At 42.6% G+C, this 22,619-nt stretch overlaps 1 protein-coding gene across 1 annotated transcript in view; it reads left to right on the top strand.

The window, feature by feature from the left end:
• The window catches only part of Nckap5 (NCK associated protein 5), a 544,909-nt gene that overhangs the window by 411,332 nt on the left and 110,958 nt on the right, over nt 1-22,619 (top strand). The window contains exons 10-12 of the mRNA XM_035445835.1: nt 11,322-11,510; nt 17,352-21,064; nt 22,396-22,573. Of these exons, the coding sequence (XP_035301726.1) occupies nt 11,322-11,510; nt 17,352-21,064; nt 22,396-22,573 (4,080 nt within the window). The remainder of the gene's footprint in view (nt 1-11,321; nt 11,511-17,351; nt 21,065-22,395; nt 22,574-22,619) is intronic.

A 22,619-nucleotide genomic window follows, 5' to 3' on the forward strand; every position in this document is an offset into this window, starting at 1 on the left:
TATATATTTATATATTATATTACTATATATATATGTATGCTTACTTACCTATATATTGTCCTAGTCAGAATTAACTGCCAACTTGAAATAGCCTACAATCACTTGATGAAAAGTGGTCTCTACTGAGTAATTGTCTTTATCAAGTTGGTCTGTAGACATTTCTATAAGAGATTGTCTTGATTGATGAAGGAGAGCCCAGTACATTATGAGTGGTACCATTTCTTGAGCAGGTGGGCCTGGGCTGTATAATAAAGATAGCTAAGCATAGTCTACGAGCGATCCAGTTAGCAAGCCAGACTGTGGCCTGGAAATATAAGCCAAATAAATCCTTCCCTCTCCTACATTGTTTTTGGTAAGAAGAGTGTTTTTAGTCATAGCAACAGATAGGAAACTAAAGCATGTACATATGTACATTTTTATTGAATATCCACCCTGCAAACTGCCAAGTGTTTATTATAAATGACAGCAATATCATCCAGGTAAATGTTATCTGTGATAACAAATAAACCTCCAAAGAGTCATGACTCAAGCCTAGTAGGCATTGTCCCTCCTCACATAAAGTCTACTGGAAGCATTTTTGGTCCCAGAGTGGCTGTCTTCCACCTGTTGACCCAGGATTACAAATTGCCTCACTTGGTAGGCTCCATTTCCAACAACAGGTTTTTGTTTTTGGATTGACTACATTAAACCAGCTGGAGGGGAAAAAACACATAGAAAACCATTTGGGAAATGTTCCTGAACCCAAGAAACACAGAAAATACCATTTGCTCATATTCCATGAGTTAAAACTACACATCATTTTGCCAGCTCTAGTTGCAAAGAATAATGGGAATTGAAGCCCACCTATATGCCCAGAAAGAAGAGTGTTAAAGTCTATGATACCTAACCAATTCCTTTCTCAGAGACAAAACAGAAATGTAGGGCTAGATTTTTGTTCTTATAGAACTTATCTTCTGGGGGATAATAGAACCTAGGATAGGAAGTGCTATAGGAATTGTTCAGATTCAGTAATGAGTACAACAGATAACATGTCAGTGTAAGAGGACAGAATGATCCCTCTGGATGGGAATTCATCTGGGTCTAGGATGGATAATCTTTTAGATGGGATTGTTTGCAGTGCAGTCCTGAATAATGAGTAGCAAGAGCAGGAAAAGAGTGCCATGAAATGGTGGGTGAAGTCATCAACTCAGAATGGAGAGGGTGTGCTTCTGACACAGTGGGACCAAGCTGGCAAGAAGGGAGGGTGGGACTGTCCTGATCAAAGAAGGAAATAGTTGAGCCTAGGGTTCTTCCAGCTGTTCTAGAAACTTGGAGATGTGGGGCTGGGAGTCTCTATTTCTGAGGCAAATTGCATCTTGGTTACTAAGAGCAGGTAAGAGATGCAAAAAAAAAAAAAAAAGAAAGAAAGAAAAGCTTTCTGGTTCATGATATAGTTCAGTATGTTGGACAAGTCAACATAGCAGAAGTGTGTCTGTCTACGTGTCTGCCTTGCTCTCCGCGCGCGCGCGCGCGCGCGCGTGTGTGTGTGTGTGCGCGCGCGCCTTTGCCACATTTTATATCTTAAAAATGTATTTAGGAACTTTCTGGATTTTTGGGTTAAAGATTTGAAATTTAAAGTGGTTCACATAAGAGATTGCATCCAGATGGACACTAACAGTGAGCATGAACTAGAGCTAAGTTATGATGGAGAGTTTGTATCTAATTAGGTAGACTGTAATTAGAATTATGGCATTCTGGCTTATGCTTTTCAAGACAATGGCCTCAGTTAAATTTTCTACCAGAGTTCTGGAGGTGGCTCAGTGTAACAATAAGTCTTTACAGGCCGCCCAAGTTCTGCCACCACATTAATGTCCCAAGTAGTACACAGAGTCTTATATTAGGTACAAATGCTGCTTGGCCAATCGACTAGGATTTCTCATCTGTTAGCTCAGTCTTAATTATCATAAATCTATATTTTTTATAAGATTTATCTTATGTACGACACCTTCCACTGGCGTCCTCATCCCCGGATCACATGGCGGCAGAGAACAGGAGGAAGAGCGAAAGGAACGACTTCTTCTTGCCCTTGCTTATATACTGAGTCTGCCTGCTGTGTCACTTCCTGCCTGGATCTTTTACTACATTGCCCAGAATCCTCCTTGACTCTTAGTCCCATCTATCTTGCTTTCCTTTTGGCCAACAGTACTTTATTTATCAACCAATAAGACAAACACAAACACAGAAGCACTTCCCCCATCAGCTCAGTGTATAAGCACTTACCTTGCATGACTAAGGACCTGAGTTTGAATCCTCAGAACCCATGTAAAGCTGGATATATCTGAAATCTCAGCCCTCCTACAGGGAGATGAGAGGCAGACAGCAGAATGCCTGGAAGAACTGGTGTGGGTTGTGGAGAACAAGAAACACTGTCCCAAGCAAAGTGGAAGGAGAAGGTTAGCATGTGTGGCTATCCTCTTATCATCACACATAGTTGCTTCTGCACACACCACAGACACACACACACACACACACACACACACACACACACACACACACACACACTGACTGCTTTGACCACCATAATGGGCTATACCCAGGAACTGTGTCCAAAAAAAACTTTCTCACTTAAGTTGCTATTGCCAAAATATTCTGTTGCAGCAACATAAAGAGAAAATAAGACAGGTTCCTATTTCAAAGGAATAAATTAACCAATTGGATAAAAACCAATGGAACAATGCATCATTGAAGATGGTAGTCTTTGACATACATACTCATGCAGTGTATGAAAGGGTGACATCATATATCTGAGAAGAAAGAGTGCAGCACAATCATGAGCTGAATGAGAAGTCAGATATCCAATCTACAGAGGACTCTTCCCTCAAATCACATGATCTACCACTCAAAAAAATCACCATTTCTTTTGTTTAATGTCATTTCCCATAACTGCTTCTACTGTTTGCATATTGATAAATGTATCCTTAGGTCTTAAAAATATAATTCATTTGGCACTCTCTCGATCTCTTAAACCTATATATGGATATAGAAAATCTAAGAACATCTTTTTCTTTCTGGACTGTAATGAGCATTAATTGGGTACTCACTGAATATAATACACTATGACAGTTCTGATTAGTTAACAATAGGGAAAATTCTAACATTACCCACAGGAATCTTAGATGCCAGAGAGAAATTGAGAGAGGTATTATAAAAATCATGCAAAAGCAGTATCATTGTGCAGATTACCTATTGAAGTCTCAGTAGTCTTGAAAACTTTGAATTTCCTTAGCAACTTAGTGCATCTATAGATACATGGAGAGGAAAAGCACACAGGTGTGAAACAAACAAGTCAATAAGAATTTGAAACTGTTGATAAGGACAACTGGTCTACTTAGAACAGGGGAAAAATTCCATTACCATTGTATTATAATGAAGCATAGCCCTGCTACAGTATGCATTGTTCACAAGGTATCCTTCAAAGATTTATTGAGTGACTAGCTAACCAACTGTACAGGATTCTCATGAAAGTTTATTCTGATAATAGAAACAGATAGATTACGGTCATTTTAGTGGAACTTATGTTTCCTATGACAACATGGCCAATTTTCTGGGACAAAGTGACCTGCAAGACCAATCCTGCAGTCTCAAATGGTCCTAGCATTCCCTAGTGGCTGAGAATCTAGGACATTTTTCTATCTATTTCTGTCTGTCTATCTATCCATCTATATCTATCTATCATCTATCTATCTATCTATATCTATCATCTTTCTGTCTCTTTTTCCCTCCTCTCCCATGTCTGGGAGGTGTTGTGATTTATGTGTTGAGGGAAAATATGCATTCCACAGCTTGCATGTGGAAGTCAAAGAATGACCTCAGTTCGTCCTTACCTTCCACCTTGTTTGAGACATGGTCTCTTATTGCTCACCAATGAGTATGCCAGGTTAGCCATCCACGAAAGATTCTCATCTCCCATATCACCATAGGGTTATAGAATTATAATGATTTTGCTACCCTGTTCAGACTTAAGTGTGTTCTGAGGATCCAGTCTCAGGACTTCACACTTTTGCTGCAAGCATTTCATGAGCTAGCTCCCAGCCCTTTGATCAGCCTCTCTGAACAACAAGTCCACTCTAAAATAAAAAGGATCCTTTTGGCCCATTATTTACTCACTTGATTAGAATTTTTTGATGTCTAAAATCATAAAAGTTGTAACTAAGACAAGCCAGAATACAGAGATCATTTTTTAAATGCCACCAGCCTAGCAGAAACATGACACATAAATCATAGGTTTTATTGTATTTGCAATTAAACAAATCAAATTTAGTGTCCACTGGAAAGCCTTAGCAATTAGTATAAAGATTAATATAGTGAAACATCTCCACTGTAGCAGGTCTCTGAAATAAAACTGATATAAATAATTCACTATATAATTGAATAGCACATAAGTATTAATGCACAGAATCTTCTGTGTCCCCAGGTCCCTGATGCAATTATTTTCTATTCACATTAATTGTTCCAAGCAGATGATGCTAATGACTTTCAGTTATAAAATTTGTCCAAAGGAAGATTTCCTAAGATCAGTGCTGTTTAGATATAAGATCACTTTTATAACAATTCTCTTAGATTTTCAACCATACCTGAACATAATAAAATTAAACTTGTGACTGTTTTTACTTTTTTAGTGAGAATATCAAAGGTTAATAATATTCATACTTGCCAGCCAACATATTAGGGTACATATGACTTTCCTGTGACTTACCTATATTCCAATTACTATTTCTGTGGTATGTATCTGAGTGTGAGTGAAAGTGAGAAGTCAGCCTTGAGGGAAACCTAACAGAAGAGATTTTTTTTTTTTTTGAGACAGAATCTCTGACTGTCCTGGAGTAATCAAGTAGGCTGGGCTGGTTTACCAGTGAGGCCCAGTGTTCCTCCTGACTCTTGTCTTTCCAGCTCCGTGATTATAACCACACATTTACATGACTGTCTTTTTCAAAAGTTATTTTATTGTTTGAGATTATAATGTAATTATATCATTTTCCCCTTTCCTTTCCTCCCTACAGATCTTTCCTTCCATATACCCCTCCTTTCTTCCTTTCAAATATTGGATACTTTTTTTTCATATATCAGAGCAACCTGCTCAGTCTGCAAAAAGTTACTTTATTTATGATTTTGGAGCTGACCATTAGTATTGGGTAATCAGTTTGTGTGCTCTTCCCTGGGCAGACTATTTCACATGAGTCTTGGAGATCAGACTCAGGTCTTCATGTTGGCACTGCAATAATTTGCTAACTAAGCATCTCTCCAACCCATGACATCTTTTTATTTTTCTTCTAAGTATTTTGCTAAGCAGACTGTCAGACTGTAAAATTGTGATTGTTGTCTGTAAAAATGTGACTTGCAAATACAAATGCACACGGAGAACTCAGACCAGTGAGAATAGACTAGTATGGGTTCTGACATGTTTTTCTCCTAATGGGAAACACCAAACTCTGTAGAAGTCTTTCTATCCAAAGTCAGATTTTGAAACAAAGAATTAAAGTAAATCTACCCAACATCTCTGCATGGTTTCACCTTAGAAACTTCACTCATGTGTCATAGACCTCTCATCCGGGGGAGATTTACTCTAAGAGGCAAGACAGAGCCGAAGTTTGATACCACCATGGGCAGACACTGAGCTGCCTGTGAGTTTCCCAGTTGTATTTATGGAATGTTGTTTAGGTCATTTTCTTCCTTCCAGCAACACTGATGTCACAAGCAAACCACAAGATATACCTCTGAAGCATCCCCAGGAAGATAGCAACACCTCCATTCCTGTGTTCTCTGAAATTCAATAACATGTTCCCTAGCTGATAGAGTAAGCAGAAAGTGTCACTCTCTGCAGAAGTGTCGTAAATCTTGGCTTTGTCCCCAAGATAGCTTTTTGGGTATTGGTTACATATCAAAGTCTCTGAGTAATGGTCAAGGGGCTTTTTATTAAAGCCCACGTCTCAAATTATCTCTCCCACTCTTATGATATATTATGTATGAACTTTTAAAAATTCATGGGCTCTGCATTTTTCCCCTGTACTTAGGGTTAGCTTTGTGCTAGTTTGGTAAAATTTTAACCAGCATGGCTTTTAACTCTCATTGGCCTAAAAAAGTATTGTTAAAAAAAAAAAACATACACAACAGCCACTTACATGAATACTGAAAAATATTAGGCTTAAAAACGACATGAACAGTATAGCTGGACTTTTATTTTTGCCATATAGATTTTATCAGTTGCAGACAATATATTCTGTTGCCAATATAAATATCCTCAAGTGAAATTGGAATGACATTTAAGTAAAATACTGTCACTTTATACATCTGAAAAGATCTCACAGCCCCTGATCTATATTGTGACCTTAAGATTTTGAATCCTGTGAATGTGTAGTTTTTATTAAAGAAACTCTTTGCTTCAGTCTCTGTGTTTCTATATATCATTAAACTGAAAATGTAGCTTTTATATTGTACTTCTCATAAGAATATCAGAGGCCATTGGTGGCACACGCCTTTAATCCCAGCACTCAGGAGGCAGAGGCAGGTGGATCTCTGTGAGTTCGAGGCCAGCCTGGTCTCCAAAGCGAGTGCCAGGATAGGCTCCAAAGCTACACAGAGAAACCCTGTCTCGAAAAACCAAAAAAAAAAAAAAAAAAAAAATCAGAGAACACAAACCATTCAAGTTGGTTAATCCAGAACAGAACGAAAAAGACACATTTGTAGCAGAGCAAATATGCACTTTTCCAATTAAATTATGGATGTACATAAGATAATGTTGGAAATGAAACCAAAATGCCCTTTCAACAAAGATAGGATTTGATAATTGTGTGTTTCCATTGACAACTCTGCTCAGTGGAATGTGTGCTGTTCTGTGGATCCCTGGGAGGTTGGCTCCCTATGTGGCCCTTATTGGACACTGTAACATTATGGCTAAGATTTTTAGCTCAGAGTCCTATTTACTTGTCTGGTTGCTGCAACAAAATACCTGACAAAAGCAACTTAAGGGCAAGATGGTTCATTTGGGCTCACAATTCCAAAGGATGCATCCATTATGGTAGAAGGCATCTCTGTATGAACAGTAGATGGGAACATGGTGTCCACAGTCAGTAGGCAGAGAATAGAGAGGAAGAGGGACTGATACAAGAAATGTGTTCACAGCAGGAAATATATCTTAGCCACAGCCACAGGAAGAAAGACAAAAACAGTAGATGGGAACATGGTGTCCACAGTCAGTAGGCAGAGAATGGAGAAAGAGGGACTGATACAAGAAATGAGTTCACAGCAGGAAATATATCTTAGCCACAGCCACAGGAAGAAAGACAAAGAAAGCTGTATGTATTTCCAGAAGATTCTCTCAGTTGTCCTCGGAATACTGTGCACCCAGTTTGGATTATTGTGTAAGACAGTTATCTCAGAACTTAAGTGCAAAAATCTGATACTGGTGGGATCCCAAGAAATGTAAAATAAAGTTATTGGGGGGGTTGTAAATTTATGGTTTAGTTGAAGAGGCTCAGTGTGTGTGTGTGTGTGTGTGTGTGTGTGTGTGAGAGAGAGAGAGAGAGAGAGAGAGAGAGAGAGAGAGAGAGAGAGAGAATTCAAAATAGCAACAACACCTAGAACTAGAACTTATTAAGTCCACCATATGCTGAAGACTGCTTAGCCTTCACAATTACCTGGTATATCAGGTGTCTCAGTGACCTCCACTGACTAAAAAGGACACCAGGACACAGAGGGGTTAAGTAACTTCCACCCCCCCCCACCAAGTTCAAAGAGCTAGGCTATGGAAGCAGCCTGATTCAAGTATCAGGTGTCTCAGTGACCTCCACTGACAAAAAAGGACACCAGGACACAGAGGGGTTAAGTAACTTCCACCCCCCCCACCAAGTTCAAAGAGCTAGGCTATGGAAGCAGCCTGATTCAAACCTTAGAAATAGCCTCGGGAGTCAAGGGCTTGACCACAGAACAGCTATTAACCAGAATATGTAAAGGCTGATCCATAACAGCAGAGGAAAGCCTCCTTTACGGTCATAGAATTCTATTCTAAATGCCTTTTAAATTAAGCCATCCATGTCTACAGTGGGGCAAGGATGGAGCTTCCCAAATGGAGGATTAGCTCTACCTACTCTGTGGATAATTCCTCTCTAACCAGCTTACACATATGTTCTACTTCCTCTCAAACCCACCAGTGTTAGAGATGAAGATGGGTCCATAGAAATGAAGCTGAGACAGAATTACCTTTCATGAGGACTTTATTAAGAGAAGTGTAGGCTTGCAGCAATAGCCACAAAATTGGAGAGCAGTAGGGGAGATAGTCACAGTGTGCATCATGCTAGGACCCTGAAGAGAGAGAGCCTTCACTCCCTTCAGTTTCCATAATATTAATAGAGGTGTGGCATCATAGTGTAGACAGTTTGATGGGGTTTTGAAGGGAGAGAACCTTCAATTCTGTAAGATGAAGGGAATTTCCAGTTCTTATAGACTTTATTGCACACACCAGAAGTCTTATCATGGAACTACTAGATCAGAGCCTGCAGTTGAACAAGATCCCCTATATGATTTGTGTGCACATGAAAAGCATGTATTAATAAACCTCTTTGCTTAATCTCTCCCATTACTGCCAGCTTCACATGTTACGGGCCCCAACCCCTAAGTGTCTTTATATCTCTCATCATTCAAGATCAACTCCAAGGGAGAGCTGGGAGTTTTTCCTCAAGTCTACCCATCTTCTACATTCTATCTTCCTGTCAATTAATTCATTCTCTAAAGGGCATATGAATATGGATAATGCCTGAACAAGAGGGCTTCTGCTTTCTCAGGCTTAGGCATTGAGTTGAACTGTACAAAACAGGTATGGCTTTGCTAGATAGAGTGGGTAGCAATAGGTGGGTAAGACAGGAAATCCCAACTAAACTGTGGTACCCTGGGAGAAAGAAGAACAAAGTCACCAGAACCCATGCAGAGGATAGAAAGCCATTGGAAGTGTTTACCTCTAGGGCACTTGGCAATGTGTAGACTATGTTGCTTCCAGGGAAGTGAGTGACTCTATCAGAGCAAAGGCAGTCCTAATTAACAACTGCTACCAGATAATCCCATAACACAATATGAAAGACTAGAATAGAGACATGGAAAAACTATGAAGTAAAAGTGGAAGCTATTGTGATGTTTCTGGAACTTTATGTAGGATGAATTTTACATGTCTATATTAGCAGAGGCATTAATACAAGGTTATCCTGCAGAATGCAGCCAGTGAGGTCTAAGGATGCAGTTGGTAAAGAGCTTGCACAAAGCCCTGGATTCCATCTCCAGTACCATACACACTGAGCATGGTGGTGCATGACTTTTAGCCCAGCACTCACAAACTCGAGGTAGAAGGACCAGAAGTTCAAAGTCATCCTTGGAGTTGTGGTTTGAATGTGAAGTGCTCTCCCCGAAAAGGCTTGCATGTTTGAACAATTGGTCCCCAACCCATGGCACTGTTTTGTAAGGTTATAGAACACTTGGTAGGTGGAATCTCACTGAAGGAAGTCAATCACTAGGAAGTGTGCCTTTAGGTTTCATAGCCTACAGACCACTCCCATCCTTTCTCTGCTTCTTGAGTATGGAAACAACAGGACCAGCCAGCCTTTTCTTTCCTCCACCATGTCTTCCCTGCCATGATGGACTGTATCTTTCTGGAGCTATTAGGCAAAATAAACCCTTTACCATCCAAGTCACTTTTGTCAGAGCATTTCATCACAATAGGAAAAGTAAGTGAGAAACACGGCCACATAGTGAGCATAAGGCCAGCCTGGGCTGCATAGAGCCTCATCTGAAGAAAAAAGAAAGAAAAGAAAATGAATAGAGATACAGGTACTTGTTAAGAACAAGTATAGGCTTACTTTATGTTATATCTAATAATACACAAGGGCATCATTGGTAGATGGTGCTGAAAACTGAATCTTGAGATGTTTCTCCTGTCATGATACTTAGTCCCAAATTTCAGTGAGGAGAAATATTAAAAATTCTTGGCATATTTTAGAGATCACTTAAAGAGATCATTATGCAGCAAAAATAAAGTATCTATAGCAAGGCCGATGAAATGATTGAGTGTTATAGTTATTGATTAGTGAACAAATTCAATGTGCCCTCTGTAGTCTATGAGAGTTTAAGGTTTACCACACATACTCTCCAATCATTGCTGCCATGCCGGGCCCTGGCTGGGGTGTTTCTCACCATCATTTAGAATTGCATTTGCAGGACAGTGATAAGTACTCAGGTACTAATGGCACCCATAACGTGTCAATAAATTGCATAAGTAAGAGGCTTCACACCTCTGCAAGTCACACAAAGACAGATGGCTTCCTACTGGAGAGTTTCAGAGACAAGGCTTTCTAAAGATAGGCTGGAATTAGACGGTAATAGAGAGCTCTATTCTCCATCAGGATGCTAAATTAATTTAGCCTGTCCAGTCTGCAGAGCTTCCTCTGTTACACCTGCAAGGTGGCTGTCAAGATTCACATGGCTGTTTACCACTCTGTTGCCTGTGCTTTATGTAGGCTCTGAAGAATTCTAACCACCTGGGCCTTCTCATAGGTCCCTGTCTGTGAGCTATGCGGGTTGTTATCATTCACACAACCAAGCAGACATGAAAAGTCCTGTGATGTTTTACAATGGAGATTTGTGACCCCCGAGCTTTATGCCTGCGGCATATGACGTCTTACAAGGCTGTACAGACGACTGGAGTGTATATAGTAACTGACATTGAATAGCTTCCCAACAAGAGGGGAACCTAGGAGTGGTATGGTAGAGCTGCCCACTCTACAAATGAGTTCATTGAGAGGAATAAGCACAAGACTGCAAAGTGTGTAGCAGTGTATAACCTGATCTGGACAGGTAAGTAAAGCCTAATGCTGATGCTCTTGAACCCCATCTTCAAGAATGTGTCTTCTTCCATCTGGAGCATTTGGGGTGTATTATTGTTGTTTTGCTCTGCAATACTGGAGATTGAACCCTGGACCTCATATATACTCATAAAACATTCTCCCACCAGATATACTCCCTGACCCCAGTCTTTATTTGACATTACACACACACACACACACACACACACACACACACACACACACACACACACACACACACACACAACACACACACACACACAACACACACACACACACACACACACACACACACACACACACACACACGGCAGAGCCAAGATCTGAGCCTAAGGTCTGCTTGTCTCCCAAGGTTGAGCTTCTAGCCACTTACTCTAAGTTCTCTGGGTGCTTACTTCATCTGAAGCCAAGATTTTGCTCAACCCTATCCTGCTTTTACAGGAACATCTCCAGAATGCAAAATCAGGAACCCCTGCCCTGAAACACTCTGGCTTAGGGGGAGTCATCCCTGATCACCTCTGTCCTCGAAACAGCTGCAGCAGCAGTGAGCTGTCACTGTCAAGCACCTGCAGCGAGTACTCCAGTGGCTCCTCCTACACGTGGCACGACCAGAAGCTCATTGGGAAAAGGGTAAGGCTCCTATCAGGCAAGTCCGCCTCAGAGAACACAGAGAGAATTCTGTGCTAGCCGGAATTTGGTCACAGAGGCAGAGGGGGTGCTGGTAAGGAAATGGCCATTTGCTGAATGGTTGCCCATGGGCCATTAGACTGCCACTAATCAATGCTGTGGGCTCATGAAACACCACACAGGATGGGGCTGGACACCAGAGAACTGCAGAGCAACCAGATAAAGTACTGGGAGAAGACATCAGGAGCAAGGTTTTGATGAAAGGGGCCCTGTTCCTACTTACATGCCAAGAATGTCTTCCCTGGTATTTGTTTACTTCATTACTCTATTTTATTTGTGTGTGTATGTGCGTGTAAACACACATATGTGTACATATACATATATATGTAAATACACATAGATATATGTATTGGTGCCTGTGGAATCTCAAAGTCAGCCTTTGCTATCCTTCCTCAGGGGCTGTCCATGTTGTTGTTTAAGACACAGCCTGTCTCTGGTATGGAACTTGAACTTGTCTGGCTGGCCAGTGAGCCCCAGGGTTCCACTCGCCTCTGCCTCTTCAGAACTAAAATTGCACCCCAGCTTTTTTGTGGTGCTTCTGGGGCTCTGATCTCAGGTTCTTGTTCTCATCCTTAGATGTCAAGCACTTACCTAACCAAGCCATCTCCTTAGCCCGTTTCCAGGATGTGAGACAGTCACTGTTGCAAGAGTGCCTCCCATCTGCAGGGAGCTCACAGGACTGCAGGAGCCTCTGAGCTAGCTTCCTTGCCTATTGGAACAAGCCAAGTGTTTCAATATAGCTGTTTTAGCAGCTCCCCAAACTTAGAGGAAAGCAAAGTACACCAAGATGGAAACTGAAAATCTGAGTATTCAGGGGTGACTTTTCCACAGTTTGGATGAGTTTCAGCCATACGTTCAGCAGTTTGGAAACCAAGAAAACTCCAGAACTCATAGACTCTGCTGGTGAGGGAGTAGCTTTGTCATCTGCTGAACCAGAGCTCAGAAAAAGATTTTCAGCTAGCATTTTGAGGCTATTCCTATAGACTTGGGATTCTAATGCAAAGCAGAGAGCCAGCCACATTATGTAAATTGCTCGAATAAGGTGTAGTTCAGAGCACTGAATAATAACTGCCAGGGCCCTGGCCAAGCCGGCTGAGACTGTGGTCAGGGAGGTTTTCTTATCTCACTGTGTCCCTGAAAGTTATTGGTACCCATGACCCCCTCCTATTCTTACTTTATCTCTTTAAGGATTTGTGTGTGTGTGTGTGTGTGTGTGTGTGTGTGTGTGTGTGTGTGTGTGTGTGTGCTTACTTTTAACCACAGAGACCAGAAAAGGGCATTAGACCTATTGTAATGAGAGTTATGGATATGAGCCCCCTCCCCTCAATGTGGGTGCTGGAAGTTAAACTTGAGTCCTCTGAAGGAGCTGCTAGTGCTCTTAACTGCTGCTTAGTTCTTTACCAGCCTCTTCTCACTGTTCTCATACTGCTTCCCCTTTCTCTCCAATGGCCCTTTTTAACTTCCTTTATTTTTAGGTGTGCATTCGGGTATGTGCATGTTTGTCTGTAGGCCAAAGGACAGCCTCAGGTTGTTCCTTGGGAGTCTTCTACCCTTCTTCTTTTTTTTTTTTTTTTTGAGTCAGGACCTCAAGTTGATCTAGGACTCTGGGATCGGGCTAAGCCCCAAGGGTCACTTGTACATGCCTTGCTAGTGCTTGGATTAAAATTACCCAGTCCCATGCCCAACCTTTTTACTTGGGTTCTAGGGATCAAATTTGAGTCCTCATGGTTGCATGGCAAGAACCACCTGGAAATTATGCCTGCCTATCTAAAAAATAATTGGTGGACATTCTTCTAATCAGAGCAGTATTTGATAGACAAGGCAATCTCTCCCCTGAAACAGGGAAAAAATGCTTAAGATCCTCCAGGGACACTCAGATGGCCACCCAGTCATAATCCAGTGTACCTGAGACAGTTTACAGCCTGCAACAATTCACAGCATACTCTTTCAGTTCTCAGGTTCCCAGCTAGCTCTGTCTGGACCCTCGAGACATTTTAAAGTTATATTATTTATAGAATTTCTGCAGTTTGTGCCTGGTGTCAGGTGTTCATTTAGTATTAACTTACATAATAAATCACAGGATTCTGAACAGGAACACATTGTTAAATTATATAATAATAAATGTGTGAGTAATAGCTTTTGGAGCTCACAACTATTTTTTAGATATCATTTGTTGTAGAAACAGAAAGAAAAGCTTGTCTAAAATCCACTAGCTTGTCTCAGCAGGGAAATCTGGCTCTTATAGATTCAGTTACTACCATGTGTGGCCCACTCTTTAAAAAAAGTAAACATTTTATTTAAAATGCAGTATCTTGTATTCCTTTTTAAAAATTTATTTTATATGTTCCAATCCCAGTTCCCCCTTCTCTTTTCCCACTCCCACCACTCCCACCCCACCTCCCATCTGCTCCACGGACAGGTTAAGGCCTCTCCTAATAAGTCTGTCCCATCATGTCGTTGAGGCAGGACCAAGGCACCTCTCTACCCACCCACACCTCAGTGTCAAGGCTGAGCAAGATCTCTCCATACAGAATGGTCTCCGCTAAGTCAATTTTTGCATTAGTGTTAGATCTTGAACCTACTTGCATGGCCCACTCTTAAAAGTACTATATATTAGCTTATTAGCTTATTTAATGCTCATAACATATTTAAGGTTCAGTTTTTCCCATATATATATATATATGTATATATATATATATATATATATACATACATACATACATATATATGCATGTGTGCATGCTGGGTATATGTGAATACAGGCAGTGCTTTTTTTTTTTTTGTGTGTGTGTGTGTGTGTGTGTGTATCATTTCCTTGATGTTATCCAAGTTCTTTTGACACATAGTCCTGTGTGGCTAGAACCATAGTTCAGTTTGGCTGTCTGGCTGCAGCAAACCCCAGGATCCTGCCTGGCTGTGCCTCACCTGTGCTAGGATTCTAAACACATGCCTCCATGCCTGGCATTTTTTAAAGGGGGTTCTGAGGATCAAACTGAGGTGAGGTCCTCATGTTTACATACACATTTTCTGCTGACTGAACTATATTCCAACCCTGATTCTTCCCAGTTTTCAGTTTAGAAAACCAAGGCTCTGAGAATGTACATAACCAAGAACATGGTAGTACACGGTAAAACCAGGCGTTAGTTCTAAAAACTTCACTGTTAATGGTTCTGTTATCCTGGACTTGTTGAGTCATCCTTACCCACAGAGGGGTTATACCTGTTCTTGGCATGAAATTATTCCAACAATCCCTTCTACTAACAATAAATAAGATTTAATATTTCCCTGCCAAGAGATAGAAAGGCACTAAGGACATTAAACCCTGCCCCTAGCTCATCAGAAGCACCCTTCAGTCTTCTGTGCCACTCCCTAAGAACTCTTGTCCAATTTTGTTGAACAAAGAATGTAGCAATTTCAGGAAATGGCCCTCCCATATTCTCATGTTCCTTCTCATGTTCCCCTGCCAGCTTTCAAAATAGGTTCCAAACTTTTCTCAGCTCACTTGCCACCGTAACCTCCCATGGAAGACTTGGGATGGGGGGCATGTGGCTTATCTCATCAGGACTTCCCAGCCTCTGGCTTTAATGGTGTATAAAATACAGCATGAGCAAGCTCTGGATGGAAGAGAAGAGGTGGGTGGGCAGGAGCTGAGCTTGCCTCCTGTGGGCTAAACAGGTCTGCCACTGTCAAGCGCTTGCAGGCTCCTGTTTACTTGCTCCTCATTTCTGCTATTAGTGTGACTCTCGGGACCATGGGAAATCTCAGAAACACACTCCGTGGAAGCCCATTTTCTGTTCTATCTACAATACCCCAGATCTCTGATGGGATTTCTTCTGACTTCCAAAGGAGCTTTGAATGGTGCAATTTCCCAAAATTAAAGAACAAAACTCCAAGAGGAAAAGGGCCGTGTCAGCAAATCACATCTGCCCCCAGCAGCTCCAGGCACTGGAGGGTTTGCTAAAAAAATAAATAATTGGACTTCAAGACAAATAAATGTGTGTGCTGGAGATAGCAAGAGTAAATTTCATGAAAATGGCTTAGATATATATAATCCAATGTCCACAGCTTACCCATCAGCTCAGGTTCTGATAGAAGTTACTGGTACTTTTTAATGTCTGCATTTATTTGATATTCAGACTTGTTGGCAGGGGGTAGCTAGTATAGTGATCCTCTGAAATAGCCATATTTGTTCGAAAAGTCATCTGCCATTAGTCATGTTGAAAGGTCCCCAGCAGGGCTGGAGAGATTGGCTTGGTGCTGAAGCATATATACAGCTCTTGCAGAAGACCCCAGTTCAGTTCCCATCAGCCACATAGGACCACTTACAACCACCAGCTCCTCTTCTGACCCCTGTGAGCACCCGTACTCATGTGCATATGCCAACCCACAGACACATGCACATACATGTAATTAAAAACAAAATGATAATTTATCCAGTTGGTCAGCCCCTCAGTGTTCCACTGCACTAGTTTCTTATTTAAACTCTGCAGTGCCATTGGAGAAACACTAAGAAACCTGGTGATTTCTGTTTAACATGCAGCTAATACAGAAGGGAGACTAGAAGTTATACTACATGCAGCAATACAGCATCCAGATTAAGAGTGCAGACTCCAGAGATGGCAGCCCAAGTTCATATTCCACACTTGCCACTTTGGGATGGAAACGAATTTAACAGGGTTACAGAAAGAAATAATAATAGTAATAATAATAATAATAATAGTCCAAATGTTTGCTGCAAATTCCAAATCTTCTATCTCCGAGACCTGTCACAGAACAGATTTTCTGGACCTCAACAAAATGAAAGGGTAATGGTGTCTGTCTCGTGGTGATCTGAGGATACAGATACAGCAGCATGCCAGCAGTTGGTATACAGCAAACACTTAGTGCTCATTAGTTTACTCCTTTGCTTCTCTGCTTCTTGTTGCCAATGCTGTGAAAGAACCACAAATGTGAGGAACACCACCTTTCATTTCCCATCCACTTTTTGAAGATAAGGCTGGCATTTGGGAAAGTGCAAGGGCAAGAAGTTGACCTGCTAACTTCAGTGGAAGAGTAACTGCCACAGGGGTGGGACTGCTAATGCCCACTTATTCAGGTAGATAAGCGTACATTTGCATGCAGGTACACTCGTAACTTCAGACACCGTTCCTAGACACTCACAGGACTGTAAAATGTTGGAGTGGAACGGTGAATTGTTTCCTCTCCTGGCTCCTTCCTCTGTTGTGCCTGGACTCCCTACAATGTCTTCTGCCAGTTCCCTAAGTACAACTTGAGCATATTTTCCTGACTTGTGTCCTTGAACATTCTGTTTCTTCCATCTGGAAGACATTTCCTCACTTAGAATATTAGGTAAGCCCACATGTCATTCAAGGACTAGTTCAGTTAAAAAAAAAAAAAAAGTCAAATGGCTTTCCAGTATACCTTTTACATCTCTCCAGATAGACCCGTGGGTCCTCCCATGAACCTCTAGAATAGCCACCCTATTCCTACCTCTCGTATGCATGTTCTTGACATAAGAGTCAGCTGTGCTAAAGGCCCCTCACTCCAGTTGAGTTTTCTACCCTTAAAGGCATAGTTTTTGCATCCCTTTTCTTTATTTTACCACGATGCTTAGCACGGGATCTTGCAAATCAATGTTTACTGCATAGTTAGCATTGTACAAACTGTTTATATGTGAATATTTATCACCCACTTATACAAATTAAATCTACTGAGGGGCTTTTTCTTTGTTTACTTGATATCTGTTTTGTTCAATCATCTCTGATATCTATTTTTCTTTCTTAGCAATCATCACAGAACTGGGATAAAAGACTGAGTATCGATTCTTCGCTCCCAAGTGGCTTTGCCAGCCCTGCAGATGAACTACCTCCAACCCGTATCAAAGAGAGCCACATTTTGGAAGGGCTGAGGAAGCTACAGAAGCGGAAAGTATTACTTGAACCACCTTCAGTGATAACCAAATGGGGTTATAAAGATTGCATGAACTCCAATGAAGGGATCTATTCTCCGGGAACTAAAAATAGCAGCCTCAAGGAGTATCCCCCCTGCCAACCACCTGGCATAGGAATCCCCTGCAAGGATCTCCATCATTCCTTTATCTATGATGCAAATTCTCATGAGAATGCAGACGAAGACTCCCCACCCTCAGCTTTGCTGCAAGCAGCTCCAAGCCTGAGCTGCAGGATGCAGGGTAGTAAATTAACCCACAGTGTTTCAGACAGTCTATTTAGCTGGGAGCCACATGGAAAATACTTCTCAGAAGGTACAGTTTCAGTTTATACAAGAGAAATGCCTGAAAGGCTAGTTCGTTGTGCTAGCCACTGTCCCTTGGAGAGGAAGCTACGCCCCAGCATGCACCTGCCGTGGGTACAAAGAGACAGGGACCCAAGCAGCCAAGGTCATGGCTATGTGGCCTTGACCCTTCCGCTTTCAGACACTGATGACAATGAGACCCTAAATGAGCTGCACATAGAGAGCAGCGATGAGAGAAGCCCTTCAGACCTGTCATTGACTGGGGACACTGACAAGTCCATGGAGAACCTAGACGTTGGATCTGGAAAGTCTGAATGTAGCTCTCGTGATGTGGAGGAAGAAGAATGTCTCACCCACTTAGAGACAAGGCCAAAGACATTTGGTTTCATCAGGCAGCAAAGGGTTGTCAAGAGAACGTCTTCAGAAGAATGTGTCACAGTTGTATTTGATGCAGAAAATGGAGAGCCCGTTGAATTCAGCTCCCATCAGACTGGAGTTGTCACTGTGACCAGGGATGAAATTTCCATCAACTCAGCCCCTGCTGAGCCCTCAGAACTCACTCAACTTTCACCTCAGGGAATTACTCATTTACAGCCAGGAGCTATTGCAAGAGACTGTCCTTTTCAGAAGAGACCTGAGGAGGAGACTGAGAAAAACATTCCAAAAGACGAGAGCAGTATCCCCATAGCGCTGACTGACTCTGTTGGACCCAGGACTATAGTAACTCAGAATTCCCCACGACCAAAGCTCACCAAACCAACACAAGGTGTAGCCTGGCAGAGTAATTCTAGACCTGGGGCAAACATGGGTGTTTATGCACATCAAGGTCTGACAAAAATTCCTTCCAGAGGCAAGTCTTCACCTCAGAAATCAAAACTGGTGGAGCCTGTGCCAGCCATGCTACTCCCCTCCAGTGGCCTAGTGACTCTTGAGAAGACACCAGCATCCCCTCCAGGGAAACTTCCACAATGCAAAAAAACAGAGAGCCCTGATTCTCTCTGTGATGTGAAACCAGAATCACACATTCCAAAACACCCCACCCAGCTTCCTCATGTCACCAAAATTTCTAATAAGAAGAATTGGGTTCAGTGTCCCAAGAGTCAGGCTCCAGGGATCCAGTCACATCTCATGGGGAGCGGTAACCATGGTGAATCCCCCATGAAGGCCAAACACTGTGGCTCCGGGTCAGAGACAAGAGTGAGGTCTCCCTCCCCTCCACCCCCTCCAGGGAGGTCAGTCTCCCTCCTGGTCAGACCCATTTATGACTATCCACCACTTCTATCACCTGCTAAACCCGAAACTCGGGTCCCTAGGGACACTGTAAGTCCGGTGGTGAAATCCCCACCATTGAAAGGAACCTCTGTTCCTGTCATCTCTCCCAGCCCAGCCACGTCAGAAGTGCAGAAGAAGAAAATTTCTGTGGCTTCCAAAAAGCCTACCTTCCCTCCAGCTCCTTCCCCTACAGATGCAGTGGTGCACACATCCTCTAGCTCATTTGATGTGATGGCTCCAGGGCCTCCAAAGGTCTCTCCAAAGAGAGGCATCCCCAGACCTCACCCTCACCAAGCCCTGGGAACCACACACATGGACACAGAGTTACAAACACCCAAAACTTATCCTTCAAATCAAGAACTGTTAGAGGTAGCATCCTCGAAAAGCTTGTCTCCAGGGAGAAAAGGACAGTTGAGTGACAGCTCTATGATACTCCACAGGCCTTCCATCTCAGGGACGAATGAGTCCTTGACATCTCAGGTTAACAGTCCCTCCCCATCTTCCTCATCCTGCAGAAGCCAGGGCACATCACAAAGCCGTCAAAACCCTCCCGAGAAAGGACCGAAAACTCGCCTCCCAGTAGGACTCAAAGTTCTCATGAAGTCTCCTCAATTGCTCAGGAAAACGTCCGTGGTGCCAGGGAAACAAGAAAAAGATAGTTTAAATGAAGCTTCTAGAAGTTCTGTGACTTCCAACAAGTCTAATCCCGAGGACTCCAGAGACCCAGCAAGTCTGGAGGCCTCAGGAGATGAGAGAAAAACAGCCTTGCTAGGTCCACGAGATCTGGACAGTGTAGCTAGAGGGCTTCCCTTAGAGTCAGCATTGCCAGAGTCATTGGAAAGCAGCATCTCCAAAGCTGATGGAAGGGATGGGATGGAGAACAGATGGGTAAAAAGATCCTTCTCCTCCAGCAAGCCACATCTAAAGCCAGCTCTAGGCATGAATGGAGCCAAAGCTCGGAGCCAGAGTTTCAGCCTCCATTTGGGAGAGAAGCCCTCCACTCCCCCAACAGAAGGGCCAGGCAAGATTCGAACTCAGATCATTACCAACACAGCTGAGAGAGGCAATTCCCTCACCAGGCACAACATCTCCATGGAAGGGTCCCCAAGCAAGAGCTCCTGTGTCTCAACATCTGATAAACTTCCCAATGTGGGAAGGCCTGTAGAGCAGACCTTTTCCAGGCAGAGTTCCCTCTGTAGCACAGGAAGCTCTGGAAGCCAGCATGGAAGCCCAAGCAAACTACCTTTGAGGATGCTCACAAGGCCAGAAGAACTCACCACCCCTGGAGTGGAAGACCAACAGGAAGAATGTCCTGGGATGGATGTAGTACATGAGCAATCTAGCAGTGACCACCACAGGCATCCATCCACCCCATCAGACTGTGCTGAGTCCCTGCAAATCCCAGGGAGGATGCAGCATCCAAGCAATTTGGAAACAAGTGGGATATATGAGCTAGAAACTTCTGGATGCCATCCAGAGGCTTCTCCAACTGGGCATGGTATCATGAGCCCAGAAGCCCCCCTCTCACCCTCCATTGAAGAAAAGGTCATGTTGTGCATTCAGGAGAATGTGGAAAAGGGCCAAGCACAGACAAAGTCTGCCTCTGTGGAAGTGAAGCCCAGGGCAGGGCCTTCATTCACCAGCTGGTTTGGTTTTCGGAAGAGCAGACTTCCAGCTCTCAGTAGCAGGAGAACGGAGGCCTCCAAAAGTAAAGTGGAAAAGAAAGATACAAAACTAAAATCAGAGAGGAAAAAAGAAAAGAAGAAAGCCGAAGTACAATCTAAGATAGAAAGCGAACTGAATAGGGGCACCAGGGTGGCAGATGGGCAGAGTTCAGACGACGGTGTGCGAGGCACCCATAATCTGAATGCATCGCAAGACATTTATAATGAAATGAAGTTGGAGCCAAGAAATAAACCCAGCCCTGCTGTGTGCACAACAAAAGACGCCTTCATGATGGAACTTCTAAACAGGTAACACACTGGAAACAGAAAAGGGCAATGTCTAGGGGTCCCCTTGCTCCCCCAACCTAAGGAGAGCTGTGTACTTCCTGACTCTTAAATGCCAGTCAAGCATAGTCTCCATACACAGATAGTGTAGTCTCTTATACATTAGCTATAATTTAAACAGTGAAATAAAAGTTAGTAATAAAATGATAATTTAGTTCATGTTCCTTTCTTAACCAAGCCAATGGTCTTTGAAATTAAAGAATGGTGAGTTCCATCCAGGTTGATAGCAATTCAGCCCACACCAGGAACCACGAATGTACCCACATTGCATGAAATGGAAGAAAATTACACACACGTTTGAAAGCATGCCGCTTTCATTGATCGCACTGAGCAAATGTATACTTAGAACTTTCCAGAAGTAATTACTTTTCCTGCCGATCTTAAGCCAGAAATGTATTTAGCAATCACCCTTTGGCGTTTCATATTCTGCCCCTCCCCAAAAGCAATTATAAAAATAAAATAGAGACTATGGGGAGATGTCTCAGTCAGTAATGTGCTTGCCTTGCAAGCATGAAGACCTAAACTCCGTCTTCAGAACCCACATAAACAAAAGCCAAGCATGGTGACACATGCTTGTAATCCCATCTCAGAGGATGCAGAAAGAGACAGACCTTGGGCTTTTCTGGCCAGCCAGCCTAGCCTGCTGGGAAGTTTCAGGCCAATGAAAGATTCTATGTCATAAACACAAGGTGGATCTCACCTAAGGAATAACACACAAGAAGTCATCCTATAACTGTGTGTGTGTGCGTGTGTGTGTGTGTGTGTGTGTGTGTGTGTGTGTGTGTGTGTCTAAACACAAGGTGGATCTCACCTAAGGAATAACACACAAAGTCATCCTATAACTGTGTGTGTGCGTGTGTGTGTGTGTGTGTTGTCGTGTGTGTGTGTGTGTGTGTGTGTGTGTGTGTCTAAACACAAGGTGGATCTCACCTAAGGAATAACACACAAGAAGTCATCCTATAACTGTGTGTGTGCATGTGTGTGTGTGTGTGTGTGTGTGTGTGTAAGCGCACGCGCGTGCGCGCTGTGTACACACCAGTGCACACAAACCTGTCTGTATGTGCATACACATAATAAATTAATAAAAAACTTATTATCCTTGCAAATCTAAAGTGACACCCTAGTGAAATACTTGTAGCTATTTTTGCTCAAGGCTAGAGAGAAACACTTACCACTGAAAGGTTTAAAGACAAAGAGCCACACTGAGGTTACCTTAAACATTAAAGGGCTGGGGAGAAGAGTGTGATTGAAACCGGCCAATGTAATTTATCAGAGGAATCACTTTCTACCTGCAGAGTTGATAAGAAAGCAGCTCTCCAGACAGAGAGTGGATCAAAGGGTGTTTCCTGCAGGAGCGTGTTAGAGGGCACCTCCCAGGGCTCCTGTTTTGCCAGCGGCTCTGTCAGCACTCAAGGAAGTCAAAAGAAAAACATCAAAACCAAAGTCGATATGGAAAAACCAAGAGAATCCCTGGTAAGCGCTTCTCCATGCTGGCTAGAAAAACACTTGGTTCTGAGAT

Source organism: Cricetulus griseus, chromosome 5 (genome assembly GCF_003668045.3).
Source record: "Cricetulus griseus strain 17A/GY chromosome 5, alternate assembly CriGri-PICRH-1.0, whole genome shotgun sequence".
NCBI lineage: Eukaryota > Metazoa > Chordata > Mammalia > Rodentia > Cricetidae > Cricetulus > Cricetulus griseus.